General features: G+C 39.6%; 1 protein-coding gene across 13 annotated transcripts in view; it reads right to left on the bottom strand.

Annotated features, from left to right (window-relative positions):
* The window catches only part of BBX (BBX high mobility group box domain containing), a 151,244-nt gene that overhangs the window by 53,282 nt on the left and 81,538 nt on the right, over positions 1 to 16,424 (bottom strand). For all 13 annotated transcript variants that reach the window (XM_033517868.1, XM_015630713.2, XM_015630722.1 and 10 more), the window contains 3 exons: positions 13,219 to 13,417; positions 7,761 to 7,828; positions 1,776 to 1,856 (listed from right to left, as the gene is read on the bottom strand). In XM_033517868.1, coding sequence (XP_033373759.1) covers positions 1,776 to 1,856; positions 7,761 to 7,828; positions 13,219 to 13,417 — 348 coding nt within the window. The remainder of the gene's footprint in view (positions 1 to 1,775; positions 1,857 to 7,760; positions 7,829 to 13,218; positions 13,418 to 16,424) is intronic.

The raw sequence follows: 16,424 nt of genomic DNA, 5'->3' as shown, positions 1-16,424 counted from the left end.
GTGTGCAAGTATTTTGAGATACCTGATCTATCCCACACACTAAAGTAACTGCATTTCATACTGTTTAACTTGTGTCAATTAGTTTTGTTGCAAATGACACCTCTGATTAATGTTAGACTTCACTACAAGTACCAATTATTTTGCCATTGACACACATACCTACCATGCACTGGTTAGGTGCACCCTCTCTACAGGCCGCTTAATATCTTTGAAAAATAAGACTAGCTAATTTGCATTTCTAATTACTGATCATCAGTAAGCTGCTTCTAAACCACATGTTTTAGCAGTGCAGGTGAGCTTGTTTCCTGGAACCCACTGAAATTTTTCTTCAATGGGTAAGGAAAAGCCAGAGGTCAGAAGCCCTTAGCAAGGCCGTATGTGACAGCACACAATTGCTGCTTACTACCACAGGGGTCTGGCACTTCCCTCCTTCAGCACTGTAAAATGAACTGAAACAATTAGGTGAGCTGGTATTTGTCTTACTCTTTAAAAGATTCAGCAGTGAAATTCAATATAAGACATTGGTCTACTGACAGGATAAGCACACAGAAGGATCTCAGAAACCTGGGAAGATGGATGTTGAATCATTACCACAGAAGTGTCATAAGTGGTACTGGAATTAACCAATTCTAAGAAGCCTCTAAGTATTGCTTTTCATTGCTGGCACACCAGGCATTTCCTCTTCCTAACAAGAAAAGCCAGCAGGCTGTTTAAGAGCCTAATTACAGGTTATCTACTTCACTCTGGCCATTATCTTTAATCAGAAATAAAGGATCAGTGCTCCAATTTATTTCTAATACATTTGAAAGACTCGGATCTCAAACTGGAACTCAAGGGCTTGTGTGCTAATATTAAAATACCCAATTGAAACAAAAGTCCCATTTCCTATGTGCAGGGCTTGCAATATATCTGCTCCAGAAGTGATGATGTTTTAGGGAGGAGTATGAACGTGCAAAGGCAATCAGTATTAAAGACAAGTCATATTCACAGCTGGTGTGAATACAAGTAATAAAAAGCCCCTACAAAATTTCTTTCCATATACACTTACTTAAAAACTACCCAGTGTCCCATAAAATCAGTATTTATACAATTAAATATTTTGTGTCATGTATTATGACTATTTCAAAAGTTGGAACAATACCAAGTGATGCTTGCAGAGGGCCAGAGCTACTTGCAATCTCATTTTTGTTGTGTTATTTATATCAATGAAACCCTTTAAGACTTGGATGAAAGTGTTTTCTTTCTTCAAAGAAAAAGAACAACAATACACACACCACAATTGCACTTCTAGCAGTAACTGGAGTATACTGACAAAAATATTGCACATTGTAAAATTAAAGCATACTTGCATAGAGCTGTTTGGTTGTTCTAGAAGAAAATTTTGGAAATTTAAGAACTACAATTACTTTTGATGGAGCCGATGACTAAATCGGCCACAATAGATTAGAAACATAATGTAACACCCAAATACACGTTAAAACCTTAGTTAATAAGGCTCTGGTTTAAAACTAAGTGAAGAAAGGACATAATTTGGAGAAATTACAGCTTAAACCACAGCTCCATTATTGCACTTGGGTTTCCAGCATGGTCCTAAACACACTCTCTTGCACTTCAAGTCTAACCAACCTGATAAATGATTCAACAGCATAAACCCAAAAATGAGGGAACAAAGAAGAGCATCAATTTTAAAGACATTTGGTTTCTTTACAGCTGGACATCAGATGCTTCTTAAAAGGAAGCACTTAGAAAAAAAAACCCTTTTAAAAGAAACTCACCTCTGCAAACTGAAACAATGATGACTTCTGACAGGCTTCTGTAGAATTAGATGCATCAGACTGGCAAGTACTGGAGGAAACCTGAAACAAGGAGTGTGCAGAGTAAGACCTCAAAGGTGCTTCTCTCAAGCTAAAAACAACAGTAAGCAAAACAAATCATTTAAGAGAAGAAGGACAAGCTAATATTTTGCAGTCTCAGAAAGATTAAATAATTTATAGATGAAAACATAGTTTAACACCTATTTTAATACATTTGAAAACTGTCTTAGAAGAGAGACCACAAAGAATACCATTTTCCCCCCCTCCTTTTATGATTCTGAACTTGTCAGAATAGTTTTATGCAATAGAATACTCAATGGATTATACTGGACACATAACTATCTTGTGTTGGTGATGCTATCCACACTGCTAGGTCTGTAATTTGTGCTATTAATTCTGAGCAAGATTATTGAGAAGGTTAAAAAAACTTTGAAGTCACAGTTGATGACAGGAATACCTATTAGAAAAATAATCTCCAATCACAACAGCATGAAAATAAGTAGATAAGAGTAGCATAAGCTTAAATTTTCTCAAATCATGTATCTAAACATACATTTTAGGGGTGCTTTTGAGAAGCAGTAAAAGAAAGTCATTATATCTGAAAACAAAATACTAAGAAATAACTACTCAAAACCAACAGCCTTATTTGAATTAACACAGACCTTAACCATGGTATTCTTATTAGCTAGAAATACGTTAATCAAGCATTATTCTGTAAAGGAATTCTATCAAATATGATACATTCATTAAATGTCACTTTTGAGTGTAAAAGATTTATACATGTATCTCCTAGGAGAACAAGATACTGTTAGTATAAAATAAGGTATGTAACATGGCTTGTAAGACACAGAAAAAAAGGGGGCTATATAAGATTTTAGGAAGAGTAACAGGATGGAATTTTTTTTCCCCTAACAACTTTCTTTCCCCTCAAAATTTCAGATTATTTAATAGATCATAAAATAAATGTGGGCCTTTTTCTTAATCATTACCTAAACAAGTAAATCAACTGCTTTTATTGGTGAAAGCACATGAGATTTAGCTACTGACTGCATCTGTTAGTAAGCACAAAGATGCACAGCACATGCAGGCCTACAGCACGTGCAGCTTGCCCTGCTGCTGTTTGTCTGAGATCCTGAAGCACTGCAATAGCAACAGCAGCATTTGCTTTCAGGAATCTGCAACCCACGCTCCCCTGGAAACACTAAATCCAAGTGTAGCAACCCACAGGCCAAAGGGAAATAAACCAATTGACAATTTGCTTACATACACAAACAAGTTTGTTTCTTCCCTGCCATAAAACCGAGCAGCAACAGTGACTTCTGTGATCTATATTTCCACTGTATTTATTCAACACTGAGCAGGATGTTTTATAAGTGTACTATGGGAGTACAACAACCCAAAGGGACACAAAGATTGTATTTTTAATGTCTATCTTCTGCCTGTTTAGTAGGTTGTGCTATTGTTTTCGCTGATGTAATGTTTATTACTGACTTTCATCATGTTTCTGTACAGTCTGTTTAAGATGTCTGTGCCTCAACAGTAGTCTGGACTATACCAGGAATGCATTTTCTGCTTTGGAGTGAACCATCTCTGAAGGTCTGAGACTCTGCAGAGGTATAAATGTGTAAGGTTGCTGCTTGCACATCTGAGCACTCTTGGTTATTTTAGGCCACTGTACTGATGGGATTCTTAAAGGAATAACCAAATTTTGGACTTGTTTCCTGTATTTTCTGCAGTTCAACCAGCTGCCTCATAGTGCTTAGCTCTGAGTTTGAAGGCACTGAGCCATGGGCCCCAGGGGCACCATGCTGGAGTGGCAGTGCCCTTCCAAGAGGGGCTGTCCTGGTTCAGCTCCCACAACACAGGTGCTGTCAGACGATGAGCCTTGTCACTGCCTTGGAGGCCAAGTGCTGGGGGCTGGGCACAGCTTGTACACCTGGTGGTACAAGAACCACTGGCTGTGGGAGGTGTGAAGTCCAGTTTTCCAGTTTTGTGTGGAGAGGACGGATTGCTGGTGTTCAGTAACTCAGTGGAGATTTTGTGGTTGGAACCACTATGCTTTTCCTATCAATTCCTGCTAGTCTTTAAGAAGTTAATGCTGTTACCTTTACTTGGCAGAGCACTAATTTGAGCTTGTTTCTTCTACTCTGCTGCTCCCCAAACATTTTTGACCTGTGGGAAACATTATCTCCAGGACTTCTAACCTTTGCCAGGCTGAACCTGATCAAAGCATTAAAATAATTACCAGAGGGAACAGATGCACAGATAGTTCCATTTTGTATGTCTCATTTATTGCTCTAATAAAATGTCCACAACATCTCATTTCTTCTCCTGTTTCTTCCTCCCAGCCTTCCCTCAAGCTGCACTGAGAGATTTTTCACTTCTGATTCACACTTCTCACAGACCCTGCATCACATGCAACACAGCCTTTTGTTCTCAAAAAGAAGGAAACCACAGGCCTTCCTTTCCCTGCAGGTTACCATAACCTGCTCTAAAACGATCACACCGAAGACGGGTGGAGGAAAACCCCTGGGACAGCCACCCTCTGACCGCTGTGAGGTGTCAGCGTGGGTAGACTGGCAGGCTTTGGAGGATGCTCCGGATTTCGGGATTTCTGGGCAGTAAGCTACAGAGAGTCCACTAGGTGCTGCTGTAAGGCAAGGAAAGGGCCTGATGTAAGGGAGATGTGCAGGGAGCTGAACGCAAGCGAGGCGTGCTGCTCACCCGCCTTCAGCCTCGCTGCCAGTGACCTGCGGTGAGGGACCAGGCTTTGCCTGGCACAACCACAGCAGCTGGAGCAGACCTGTCCAGCATCTCTGCTCAGGTATTCCATAAAATATGCTCATACACCACTGTCTTGTGTAACTGAGGAAAGCATCCAAATGCAGGGGGAAACTCACTGTATATCCATGTCCTTTGCTGACTTCCTGTAAGGTCTGTAGCTTCTCTTGCCCAGCTGTTTAGTAACTCCAGCTGCTGCCTAGAAATCAATCACCTACCTATACTGAATTCTGTTATCAGAAAACAAACTCTCTAGTCTATTACAAAAATCTGCAAAAATGGGAACATACTGGCAACATACAGAGATGGCAACTGAAGCCTCAAAAAGTTTTCTAAATATCACTGTTGTGCCTCTTCCCGTTCTCCTGCTGGCAAGTCACTTGGTGACCTGACATCTGGGCTTCTGAAAACTTGAAGATTCAACACCTCACCTGAAAAACCCCTATCCATTCATTTAGCATACACTTGGCAGAACAAGGAGGTGTTAAATACTTTCCACTGGATTAGCAGACCTCTAAGTACAGTGTCCTTCATCCTCTCTCGTGTTGCCCTTCCCTCCATTAACGACTTTATGACTGTAGAGGTATGTAGACCTATGCTTACAAGGCCACTCAAGGCTGCACAATCATACACATGCCCAGCAGTCAATATGCATGTTGACAGGTAATCCTGTGTCTGGCAGATCCCCAGTTTAAGAGCTATATAGGTATGCATGTATCTTTAGTGTAGACACACACTTTAATGATAATTTGGACTACAGGTTACAATTTAGAGCATTCTTTAAAATATAACACTGTCCATTTTAAAAAACAGAAATGCCAAGGTTTTAGATGTACAATATGTATTTATATACTTATATGCATGTAAAAACGATACATATATTCTTCAGAATAAAGCAACTTCTGAACCTCTTTCACTAACCATACCCCTGTAGTCACCTTAGTATACCCATATTCTCTCCCATGTGAGTACCAACTCTAATACAACACAACTGACTTCTCCCCACTGAAGAGCAAAGCAGCTTCCCAAATCTAGAATGAATTCTTGAGCTGCTTTCTGAGTTTGTCATACCACCTCCTAGCAAGTTCTGCTAACCTCCCAGATGCTGGTTTAAATGTGAGACCAAAAGCGTGGAAATCAAACCATAGATTCTCCTAAAGGCACGCAAAGATGACCATCCTTTGGTCTCCTTTGTCTGCATGCCTGAGGGTGGCAAGACAGAAGAGTTGTTCAGTTATTTAAATTTAAATAGGTTTAGGATCATTACTGCATTTGAGAAGCACATGTCTAAAAAATATTTGCACTGTATCTATTCACCACTGAAAAACAATAAAGGAAAAATGGAAGACACACCAGGGCTGCCACAAAAGAAACTGAGGAAGTCTCTCAGCACCTGGATACACAGCTGGAGACTAGTCCTGCAAACACGCCATGAGGAGGACTGAATTTTATTCATTTGGGTCCCTTTAAAAATACCAATCACCCCAATTGATCTGCAGGAGGTATTTTACAAAGGGAACCCTCAAAAAGAATCAGAGATGTGGAGTTCCCTTGCAAAGTGCTCTGTTCCTTAAACATTTGTCAGATAGGGTAGGACAATTAAAATACAGTAATTCATTAGTAAGTATGAGCTAAATTGTGGCCCATCACAATTCTAACAATCCCTCAACTAGTTTTGTCTGGGCTCTAGTCATGACAATTACTTTGCTCTACATTTCTGGGGAAGGCAGATTACACAGCTTGCTTCTTTGATGTGGAGGGCCAGGTTTCAAAAGAGGACTACAGGCCCAGAAGAGTAGAGCACAGTTTATACATAAAGTGAATATTTCATCACAAGTCGTATTGCACATTTCTATCAGGAAAAATGGGATTTACTGAGGCACATGGGAGGCGTGTCGTTTGCTCAAAATAACAAAGTTCTGAGTAAAACAACTTTCATGCACTAAAACGATCACACAATATACTTTTTGATTTGACTTTAAATCTACATGTAGATTTTATTCCTACACTGCCATCTGACATCATACTACTTAGGCTTTTGTAAATCTTGTAAAATCAAGACACCTCAGCTCTCAAGGTCATAGCAAAGACCTTTTTTAAAGAAATGCAGTATTTGTGACTACAATATACCTTCCCTTACATTTAAACGTAACAGCATAGTAAAAGCAACTTCTATGCTCCAAGAAGAGAGATTACAAGTTTGAGAAGTACAGGACAGTATGATTTAGCACAAAATAACGTTTCACTTCTCAGTCAACTTGGCTTGAGTGTTTCTTATTTTTCATGCTGCAGCACAGAAGGCCAGTACTCACACAGCACAAAACTTCCATGCTAAAACTGGTGTGCAAATCATTGTGGAGTCCTGGCAGTACAGGAGCAGCACATCTCAAATGCAAAACACATATAGATTAAGTTTTACTTTTTACTTTAAGTTTTTACTTTTTCTCCCAATAGAAGCAACAACAAAAGAGAGCACTTTTCTAGAGCTAGAGATTTATGGCAGTGACTACTTATTATACCCAACAAAGAAGCCACCTTTTGAACAATTTTCAAAGTTGGCCAAAAAACTAGATGATATTAATAATCAGAAAGACCAGAGATCTCTGAAGTACTGGAGATACACACAAACATTTACTAGACTCCTTTGTAAAAATGTAAAACACCTTTGTGATGACAAGTGAACTACAAACTTCTTTTTAGACATAAGGATTTAGTGAACAGGAGCAGACTGCAATACTTCAATTACCTGTTAGCACTAGCATGATTTCAGAATGCAGATACAATGATGGTGACTTTGTAGGAAATCATTAATTTATCTGTTTGTTATTGCGAAGGCCACAGTTGTACGAGGCATAGTACAGGCATATAAAATCCTTGCCCAGAAAATCACCTGTTTGTTAATATAGTCACTGTATTTCAACTCTTTTACCTCTGACAATAAATCTTCACAGAGCAGGCTTGACTGGTGTGCTCAAGTATCAGCAGAGTTAATACTGAACTGTGCTCAACTTCTACATTCACTGCTGGGATACAAGACTCACACTTCATTCCCAGCTGAAGTTACCTGAGATGTGCCCTAACTTTCATTCCCCACTGGTCAAATATTCCTCTTACAAGCTCTTTAAACAGACAGCTCCTGGTAAGGGAGAGAAGAGAGTTCCTTACCTCTTGTGCAGTGAGTGCATGTTCCCCTGCTAGAAGCAGCATACTCAGGCCTCCCATTTGTGTAGGATCTGGTAAAAGAGTAAAATGAAGTCTTAAGTTGATTCATTTGCTTGTTTAAAAAACCTACCACTTGCACCACTAAAGCCCCAGAAGACTACTTGTCACAGACACTCTCAGCAAGCTGCCATAAAAGGCAGTTCAAGAGAATCACAAATAACCATTTCTGTACCCTCTGGGAAGGCTTTCAAAGCTGTTTGAAGGATTTAATTGGATTTGTGTGCTTAACACCCCATTGCATGGATTTACAATTCTACTGCCAAAGGTTTTATGTACTACAGAGATGAATATCTTTAAAACAGCAACTGTAATGATCTCATACATAAATATACACAAAGATGCTCTAATAATGCACAGGTTTGTAAGTTGGTGGATGCTCCTACCAAGGGAGCGGTTCCTTCCTTGGCGACAGAACAAATAAAAGGATGGAACAAAACAACATGATCAAGCTCTGAAGCAAAATTTCTATTTTCATTTGTCTTTAATTTAGAGCTGTATTTAGTGGTGAAAAGTGCCAGCCTGACAGCTCTGAAGCATGAAGCCAGAACAGCACAAGCAGTGGCCAGGCAAGCTGCCTGCCTACTTGTTGCCCTGCCAATACAATATATAATTGAGGAATGAAAAATGGAGATATAAATGCTCTTTCTCCAAGTATTTGATACTGACAGCTTTTCCCCTCCAGCCTTCCTGCACCTCAGGAGCTCCAAAAATGACAAGAAGTGAAAGCAATAAACTCTGACACTGCATTACTCATGGAGTAGCTTTTCCACTCAGAACAGTGGTTGCTCTTCATCACTATGAAGACTAATTGTCTGATTTTGGGAGAATGCCTTGGGAGCAACGCAGTAGCCTGATTTAACAGTGTCATGTAGAGACAGGGAGACAGACAGTGGCCAAATGTCTCCTCCAACAGCCACAATGTGAGTGGAATTTTTTTATCTTTTCAGCTGACATGGGCCAAACCTGTACCTGTAAACTCCAAACAGTTTAGTGGTACAGATGATCACAGTCCAATTCATGGGAATACTCATCGATGCTGTTTAATTCAATACCACAGATGCTGCCCAAAATTTTCCTGCACACAGCATCTCTCACTGACATTCCCAAGGTAAGTTTTTCCAATAGTCTTTTAGAAGGGCATTAAACAGAACCAGAAGAGAACAATGTTAATAAACCAGGCTCATTCATTACCTTATGGATAGAAGAGTGGCTTATTATTATTAAACAGCACTAAACAGGCATCCTAAATAGCACCTATCTTCAAACCCAATATTCATCTGGAATTAACTTCTACTTTCACCATAATAAACACATAGAATGCAGAGAGGGGTGGGGGTTCTGTTTTTTTTGAAGAAGTTTGCCTTTTTAAATAAAAAAGAAAAAAAAAAGTCACACGTCAATGAAGAGACAAGGCACTACCAGAACTGTAAGATCTAGTAACAAGAAGAGACACAGAAAATGTGAAGGGCCAGTAAGTATCTAAGCACAATTCCTAAGTGAAGTGATCCTGTCAGCAATAGCACTTTTTGCCATCCAAACAATTGATCAGAAATCATTCAGTCCTTCAAACCTTCAAAAGAAGGTATGAAGATATAAGGGCAACAGAGAAACTAGGAAATGAAAAGTAAACATTTGAAAGATAATGCCTGAGCAGACAGTTAATTTGGAGGAAGGAGAGAATGGAAGAGATGTCCAGGCCCACCATAAACTTACTGAGCTCTGTATTAAACAGTAAGGCCTTGGCTGGCTGCTTTCTACTTTCTTTACTCCCTTTGGAAGGTGTTTGCAGGATTCAAATCTTCTAAGTATTAAGATCTTTCTTCCAGGTTTTAGCTTAAATATACTCAGGGCCAGGTAGCATATGTTTTTTCTGGTATTCTCATCTCTAAGATTAGTAACTGTTTCCCTAAATGGTATTTCCCTTTCCTGCATTTACAGGACTCTCCTTCCACTTGTTTTCCTGGTCTAAACAACTCAAGATCTCCCAATGTCATCAAGCATATCCATCTCCCATCATTTCAGCAATTCCTATAGCTCTCCTCTGCAGTTATCACAGATGTAGTTCATCTTTTTTGTATACAGATGACCAGCAGTGCAACCACATCAGATCAGGGGGATCCTGAAAACTCTTTGCCTGATAAACAAAGTGCAGTGTAGCACTTTCTTATGGCTGCATCACCCTGATGACTCCCAGCTGCTCTTTCGTGCTTTATTTTCATTACCTGTTGGTCCTGTTCCCCTCTCCCCAGTTTTGTCCATCTCAAGAGCACCCAATTTATGACTGTAAAATTCTTGCCCCTCTTCTAAATATCTTCTCGGCAGTTTTGGCTTTTTGCCTTTCAATTTAATAGCTTATCATAAGAGAACAAGGATAGAAATGTGGTTTAGTGTTTTTCTCCCCAAGTAAGCAAATACTTAATCTGTTTATTTAAATATAAAATTTAAATGGAAGGAAAAAATTACAGATGAATTGGAAATAGAAGTTTAATGTGATGCTTAAACAACTTGAACACTTATGCTGCAGCTGTAGCAGAGGGCTGGTGCTTAGATGTCTGCTCACAATAAAACCAAAAATTCTTCCACTAAGGTTTCCAATTACAAAATAACTTCACCTAAGGGAAGACAAAATGTACATATCCAAATACTGCCATATGCTTATAGTGACTTCTCAGCACAATAAGGTTCTCTTCTAGGAGCTTACTGGTATGAAGAAGAATTCTAAGGGATATTTTAAAGAATTTATTCTTAAATCAACAGTTCTGGGAAAACGGCACACACATTTGACTTGCAGAATGGCAGGCGATTTATGACTTTCTCAACAGCTTTTAATACTGATGAAACTTAAAACCATCTCTCTGTTTGGGAATGTCATTCTTTGTTAGTACTGGGCTGGTTACAGACTCTGCAGGCTGGCTTGTTCATCCACAGACATTTCTCAGTCAGAGGAAACAACAAACTGAGGAAGTACTAGGCAGGAAGAAGGCCAGCAGGAACCAGCTTCAACCAACTTCTACCTGAGTGCATAATTGAGCTTCTTTCTAAAAAAACAGAAACTGTGTTTCTAAAGGGATATAGCCTACTCTAGAAGTGTCTTTCTTCCAGCCTTTGCCTCACTAAAAAGAATTTTGGCATGGATAGTTTTCTTCTGAAGCAAAAATATGCAAGTACTGGGAATCTCACACATTTGTATGGCAAAGCTTTTGCAAACAGCAGTGTTCTTTGCCCTACACTGGTAAGCCATATCACGAGAAAAACATGTTCAATGACAGCTTCCAGGCTGGATGATCAAGGACATCATTAGTGGGTCTACAGGTCAGAAGCCCAATGCTGGTGCCACACCTCAGCTTCTTGATGGAATGGTAGGTCAGTATGACAGACTTAAATGTGGCATGGTTATTATTGTGAAGCCAAGAAAAAGACAGAAATAGCCTTTGTAGAACTTAGAAAAACAAAGATCTTACTCTCTACGTATCAGATTTTCCAAAGTAAAATATAATGCACAAAAAGCAATCAAGACATTACTAGGAACGACCAACAAATGAAACAGATTTCCTGGCATGATTCTAGACTCGTATAAAACCTGTCCTGAGGAAGGACCTGCCTTCAAGATACAAGTGAATCAGTGGCATTTAAAAGGCAGAAGTGTTTTTAAGGTGGTCCAGCTACATTTCAGTTCATCAGCTAGTATACAGCCTGGATTTTAAAGAGATTGCACTGGGTAGAAGAGTGAGAGTTGAACTGAACTATCACATGAAGTAAAGCAGAGAAGAGCATAATAAACATATTTAGTGTGAATTGGTATATGGTTGGCAAATCAGTGATCCATTTGGTGTGGATTCACATGTGTCATGATGTGGATGTTGCTAACATCCCTGTCAGAAGCTGTCTTTATTTTATGAGCTATTCTTATACCCTACCCAAGATATTTGGTGTAATATCACTGCCATGAGGACTGGAGATCCTTATGAATTATTATGCTCATTGACTTAGCCTGCAGGAAAAAAAACCTAACAAACTATTACAGATAGCACTAAAAGACTTTCTTCAGAAATGAATGGCTCTATAGATAAAACAATGGATTAGTTTCTAATTAATTTTAAATTTCTCTGTCCCCTACTCTGACAGGTGTTGATTCAAGACCTCTGTACTCAAAAACTTGATATTAGGGAAGCCCAGCAGGAGCATTTGGGGATGGATGAGAGGTAGATTAAGGCTTGTTAAGTCAATAAATATTTAGGAGCACGGAAATTACTCCTCTAAAAGCAAAAGCAGAATGGTCTGGAGGGGTTTGTGATTTTTGGAACTGCTCTCTCATATACCAGAACTGTGCAGCATGAAACACTTTTATTTTGATCACATTTCACAGTTCCTTAAGAGCCAGAATAAATTTCATTACAGGAGTTTTCATACCACTATACTAAGGTATACATGCCTCTTTATCCCTTCTCATTCTTTTATGCTTGCTCCATGAAACCACTTTCTACTATCCAACTCACAATCTCTCCAAGCAGAGAAGTCCTATCTGCTACACACCTGTCATAAACCAGGTAGGATATGACAAAGTTTCTAATTTTATAAATACTGATGCATCTGAAACTTTCAAAAAGAGGAAAAAAAAAAAGAAAAAAAAAAGGAAAACAAAAGGGAAAAAAGAATGGCAGGGATTTATTTTTTTTTTTAACCTTGACTGCTAGGTTCTTAAGCTGCCAGTATTTAACATTAATGTCCTTGTATTTCAAGGTTATGATTACAACAGTTCTGCTATTTATGGATATCAGTGAGAGATTATCTGCTTTTCACCAGTTCAGGCACTCCACCTACACTTTACTTTCTTTTTCCCCCCAAATGTTTAGAAGTTTAGAATTTACTCCTCCAAGATATAATGGGCAGAAGAGCACATTTAAGTGAAATTAAATTATGCTTCTCTTGACACAAATACAAAAGTGTTAGTCCCACTGGTACATTAATCTACAAGAATATTAACATATTCAACTTAAGACACCCATGAATTATTTTTGCAAATAGTAAATTACTAAAAAGAGTAGAGCATTCTATGACAGAGAAATAGAATGTACACAATCAGCACTTTCCTTTTTGACCAAAGAATGGAAGTGTCTAACAGCAGATAAGCTGAGATCAAAAACCAATCAAACCTGGGCCCTACAGGGGGTATGAGTTAGGTTGCCTCATATCTGGACTTGACTTTTGAAGATAAATTGTGCACTATGAAAAATTTTAGAAAACTGTTACACAGAGGTTTAACTACAGTTTTGGTAACTTAATCTGGGACACTACAGTATCATGTGCAGTAAAGAAAACAGGTATCCCAATTCAGTTTCAATACCACATCCCCAGACAAAATGAGGATGCTACAGCTGAGTACCATGGCTGGAAATCTCACCTGCCATCCCAAAGTTTAGTTGTGGCATCTCTTCACTTTTGGTTACTTTCCTTGGGCTCGGTAAGTCTTTTGCAGAGTCTGATGCAATGGCCCATAGCTTTTTCCTGTTCGTAACACTGGATGCCTGGGTTTTCACAGGTTTGTTGGTTGTGGGGCACCACTTGTACCCTGGGTTTGCTTTCATAAATGCATCCTTGTACTAGAAAAGAAAATAGAAATTATCAGTCATGGCATTATACTCTACACAGGGCAACAGAGCACACTGCATATAAGAGGATTTAATACAGTAACTAATCCTTAAATATATTGATTTTTAACAGTTTAATCTAATGCTTAGAGTCCAACCACAAACACAATTTGCTAAGAATTATTAAGATAAAACTCTCCTTATCTAAACAAAAATGGGTTTTCTCCTTCCTCTCCTGAGGGTGTATTACCCAGGCTGAAGTTCTGATCCTGCAGACTGATCCCCAGTGCTTGTATGCTCATGCTCTGAAAAACAGATACTCGAATTCTTTGCAGGTTTACTTTCTAGTTTGAATTAAATAAAAACACACATTTAGCAATAAATGTGGCATGATGCCTTGCACTCATTCTTCTCTAATAGTTCAGTATTTTACAATATTTGAGTAAATGCTTTCCCAAACCAGGCACTGAAAAGAAATTGCAACCAGTCTAATGTCATATTCAGTATCTCTTGTGGTATACCACCCCAGTGCTCCTTCCAAAACGTACCACGCTGTATGGCTGCATAAAACAAACTGTGACCATTTAGAACATTCTTTGGCCTTGAGCACCCAGCACACATCTCAGTTGTTTGCTGTGTTTTTAGTATGAGGCAGCAAAACAAAGGAAGCCAAACTACACATGGGGGGTGGGGGAATGGGTCTGGATCCCACAATTTGGGGAGGTGGGGGAAAGGACCAGGATCTATTTTATTCACAAAACAAAACACCAACATTTTCCAGTAATTTTACTGCCCACATTAAACGAAGATTTTTGAATGTTAACAGTAACAGAAAGACCGCATTTCAGTATTACACATATGTTGCTATGCAAGGTTGAGAACTGGCAAATCAGAGGAACATGCCACACATTCCAGCTGCAGATGTTTGCCTAACAACTGATAGGGGTGTACAGCACTTGCTGCTGTGGGAGCACACCCAGCAAGTACCAGTGCTCACCACAGGGAGAAGGAACCCAACACCCCTTCAAGACTGGGTAGCTCTCAGTGGCAGCGAACAACCGAAAGAGCGGCTTTGTGTTTGGAAGTACATGGCAGGGCAGATGCAGGAAGTTTGTTCTGTGATTACACGTTCCCACCCACACAGCTGTCATCAGTCCCAGTCATGGCACACAGAAGCACCTATGTTTCAGGCAGATGCATGCACAGAAACAGAGAGAGGAAAAAAAAAATCCCTTGGGCATCAAATACAGAAATAGCACTGCAAGCCTTGTCCTCTGCTAGAGCCACTACAATGTTTTCCCAGCTCAACAGCCTGCCTTGTGGCAGGGTCACCATTGCATGTGCACTGCTTTCTTTCATTTCTATCTTCACCTCTGAGCTGGCACTTGCTACCTCCAGACCATAGCACAGACAAAAACGTTTCGGTTTACAAGAAACACAGCACTGCGTGAACCCTGCTGTGTGAAGTCCTGTATTTATAGAAATGGCTATAAATAATAAAAATCTGCAGGGATCACTGACCCACATACACACTATATTTTCTGAATAGGGTGTATGTATTAAATCTGCAAAATAAGGACTGTGACACTGCTCACCTCACTCCTTTTCCCCTTCCCTCAGTTTGCTCTGGGAGCTCAGTACACCACAAAAATAGCCTGGTGGAGGGAAGGGATAGGAAGGGGAGGGTAAGGGAAGAGGAGGAAAGGAAATACACGACGAAGCAGCTTTGCCTTCCATTGTTAAAGCCACAGCCCACTCACAAATCATGTTTCCAGCCTGCAGAGTGAAAAGCACAGAGTCGCTAGCAATGAGCTACATAAGCTCTTCATATCAGCAATGCTGCTTCGAGTAATTGAATTATTCTATTGAGTAATTTGACAAGCCGACAGGCTGCCCATCAAATGAGAACTAGAACGCATGCCATTTGTGAGATGAGGCTGCAATAAGCTTTTAATCAGTTTTCAACAAGAGCAATTGAAGTGAGCTGGTCTATTAATGTCTTTTTTTTCTCTGCAAAGCCAAGAAGTGAACATCAGCTGCATTTTCTGAAGGGAAGAGAGCAAACTGAGGGACAACAACTCGTTGGAACTGCTCAGTTTCAACACGTAAGATAAAAAAAGAGAAAATCTAAAAAGTTAAACGATGGTCAAGAAGTACTTTTTATAAATGCATACAGGGGCCTGATCCAAATCTTAAAAACCCTTTTGGTATTGACTTTTGTGACTACTAGACCGAGGCCTAAAACAAAGATAGACTTTGCTTTGGGTCATGAGAAGATAACTTAAATGAGCTACACAGTAACAAGAAAAGGTCAAAGACAATAGTGGAGTCTACTGCTTTCCTCCCTTTAACTAACTGTGCAGTAAAGCAACTTAATGCTGCTAGTCTAAGCAGATGTCTAAAATTGATTAAAAAACCCCGAAACACAAGCAAACCAAACCAACCATAGAAAACTACAAAAAATGCAACCCAAACGTAAGTACCGAACATGGAACGCAAAGACAGCGACTTGCTTTCCACAATAAATGGCACAGACTGCCCAGCAGGGTCATATTCTGAAGTTTCAGGTAAGAAATAGAACAAGAGTGTTTGTGGGATTGGTCTGATGCCTTATTTCTGTTTTGTGAAAGCCTGGAGAATGTTCTGCTATGCAGCAGGACCGGTGCCACTTTAGGATTGAGGTTAAAACTCCCCAAGTTGCTTTCATCACCAAATAAAAAAAGATTTGCTTCCTCTAGTTGTGGTAGGAACAGGAGCTCACAGAAGTGGATTCCAGATACACCTCAGGCTAGCTGTTAGCACATGCTTAATTTTAAATGTATGCTATTAAATATATACATGAATCCCAGAGACCTAACATTAATAAAATAAAAAAAAATCCCAGAAAATACAGCACTCCATTTTTCACTTCTGAAGGACGCAAGGTTTGCACTACACACGTTACAGTCCATACCAGTGGACTTGCCAAACTGCAGCCAGCCAGCCAGGACATTTGTCCCCTCCTACCCTGAGGCAGCTG

The sequence above is a fragment of the Parus major genome, chromosome 1, assembly GCF_001522545.3.
Source record: "Parus major isolate Abel chromosome 1, Parus_major1.1, whole genome shotgun sequence".
In the NCBI taxonomy this organism is placed as follows: Eukaryota; Metazoa; Chordata; class Aves; order Passeriformes; family Paridae; genus Parus; species Parus major.
This window is presented reverse-complemented; position numbering and strand designations above follow the sequence as displayed.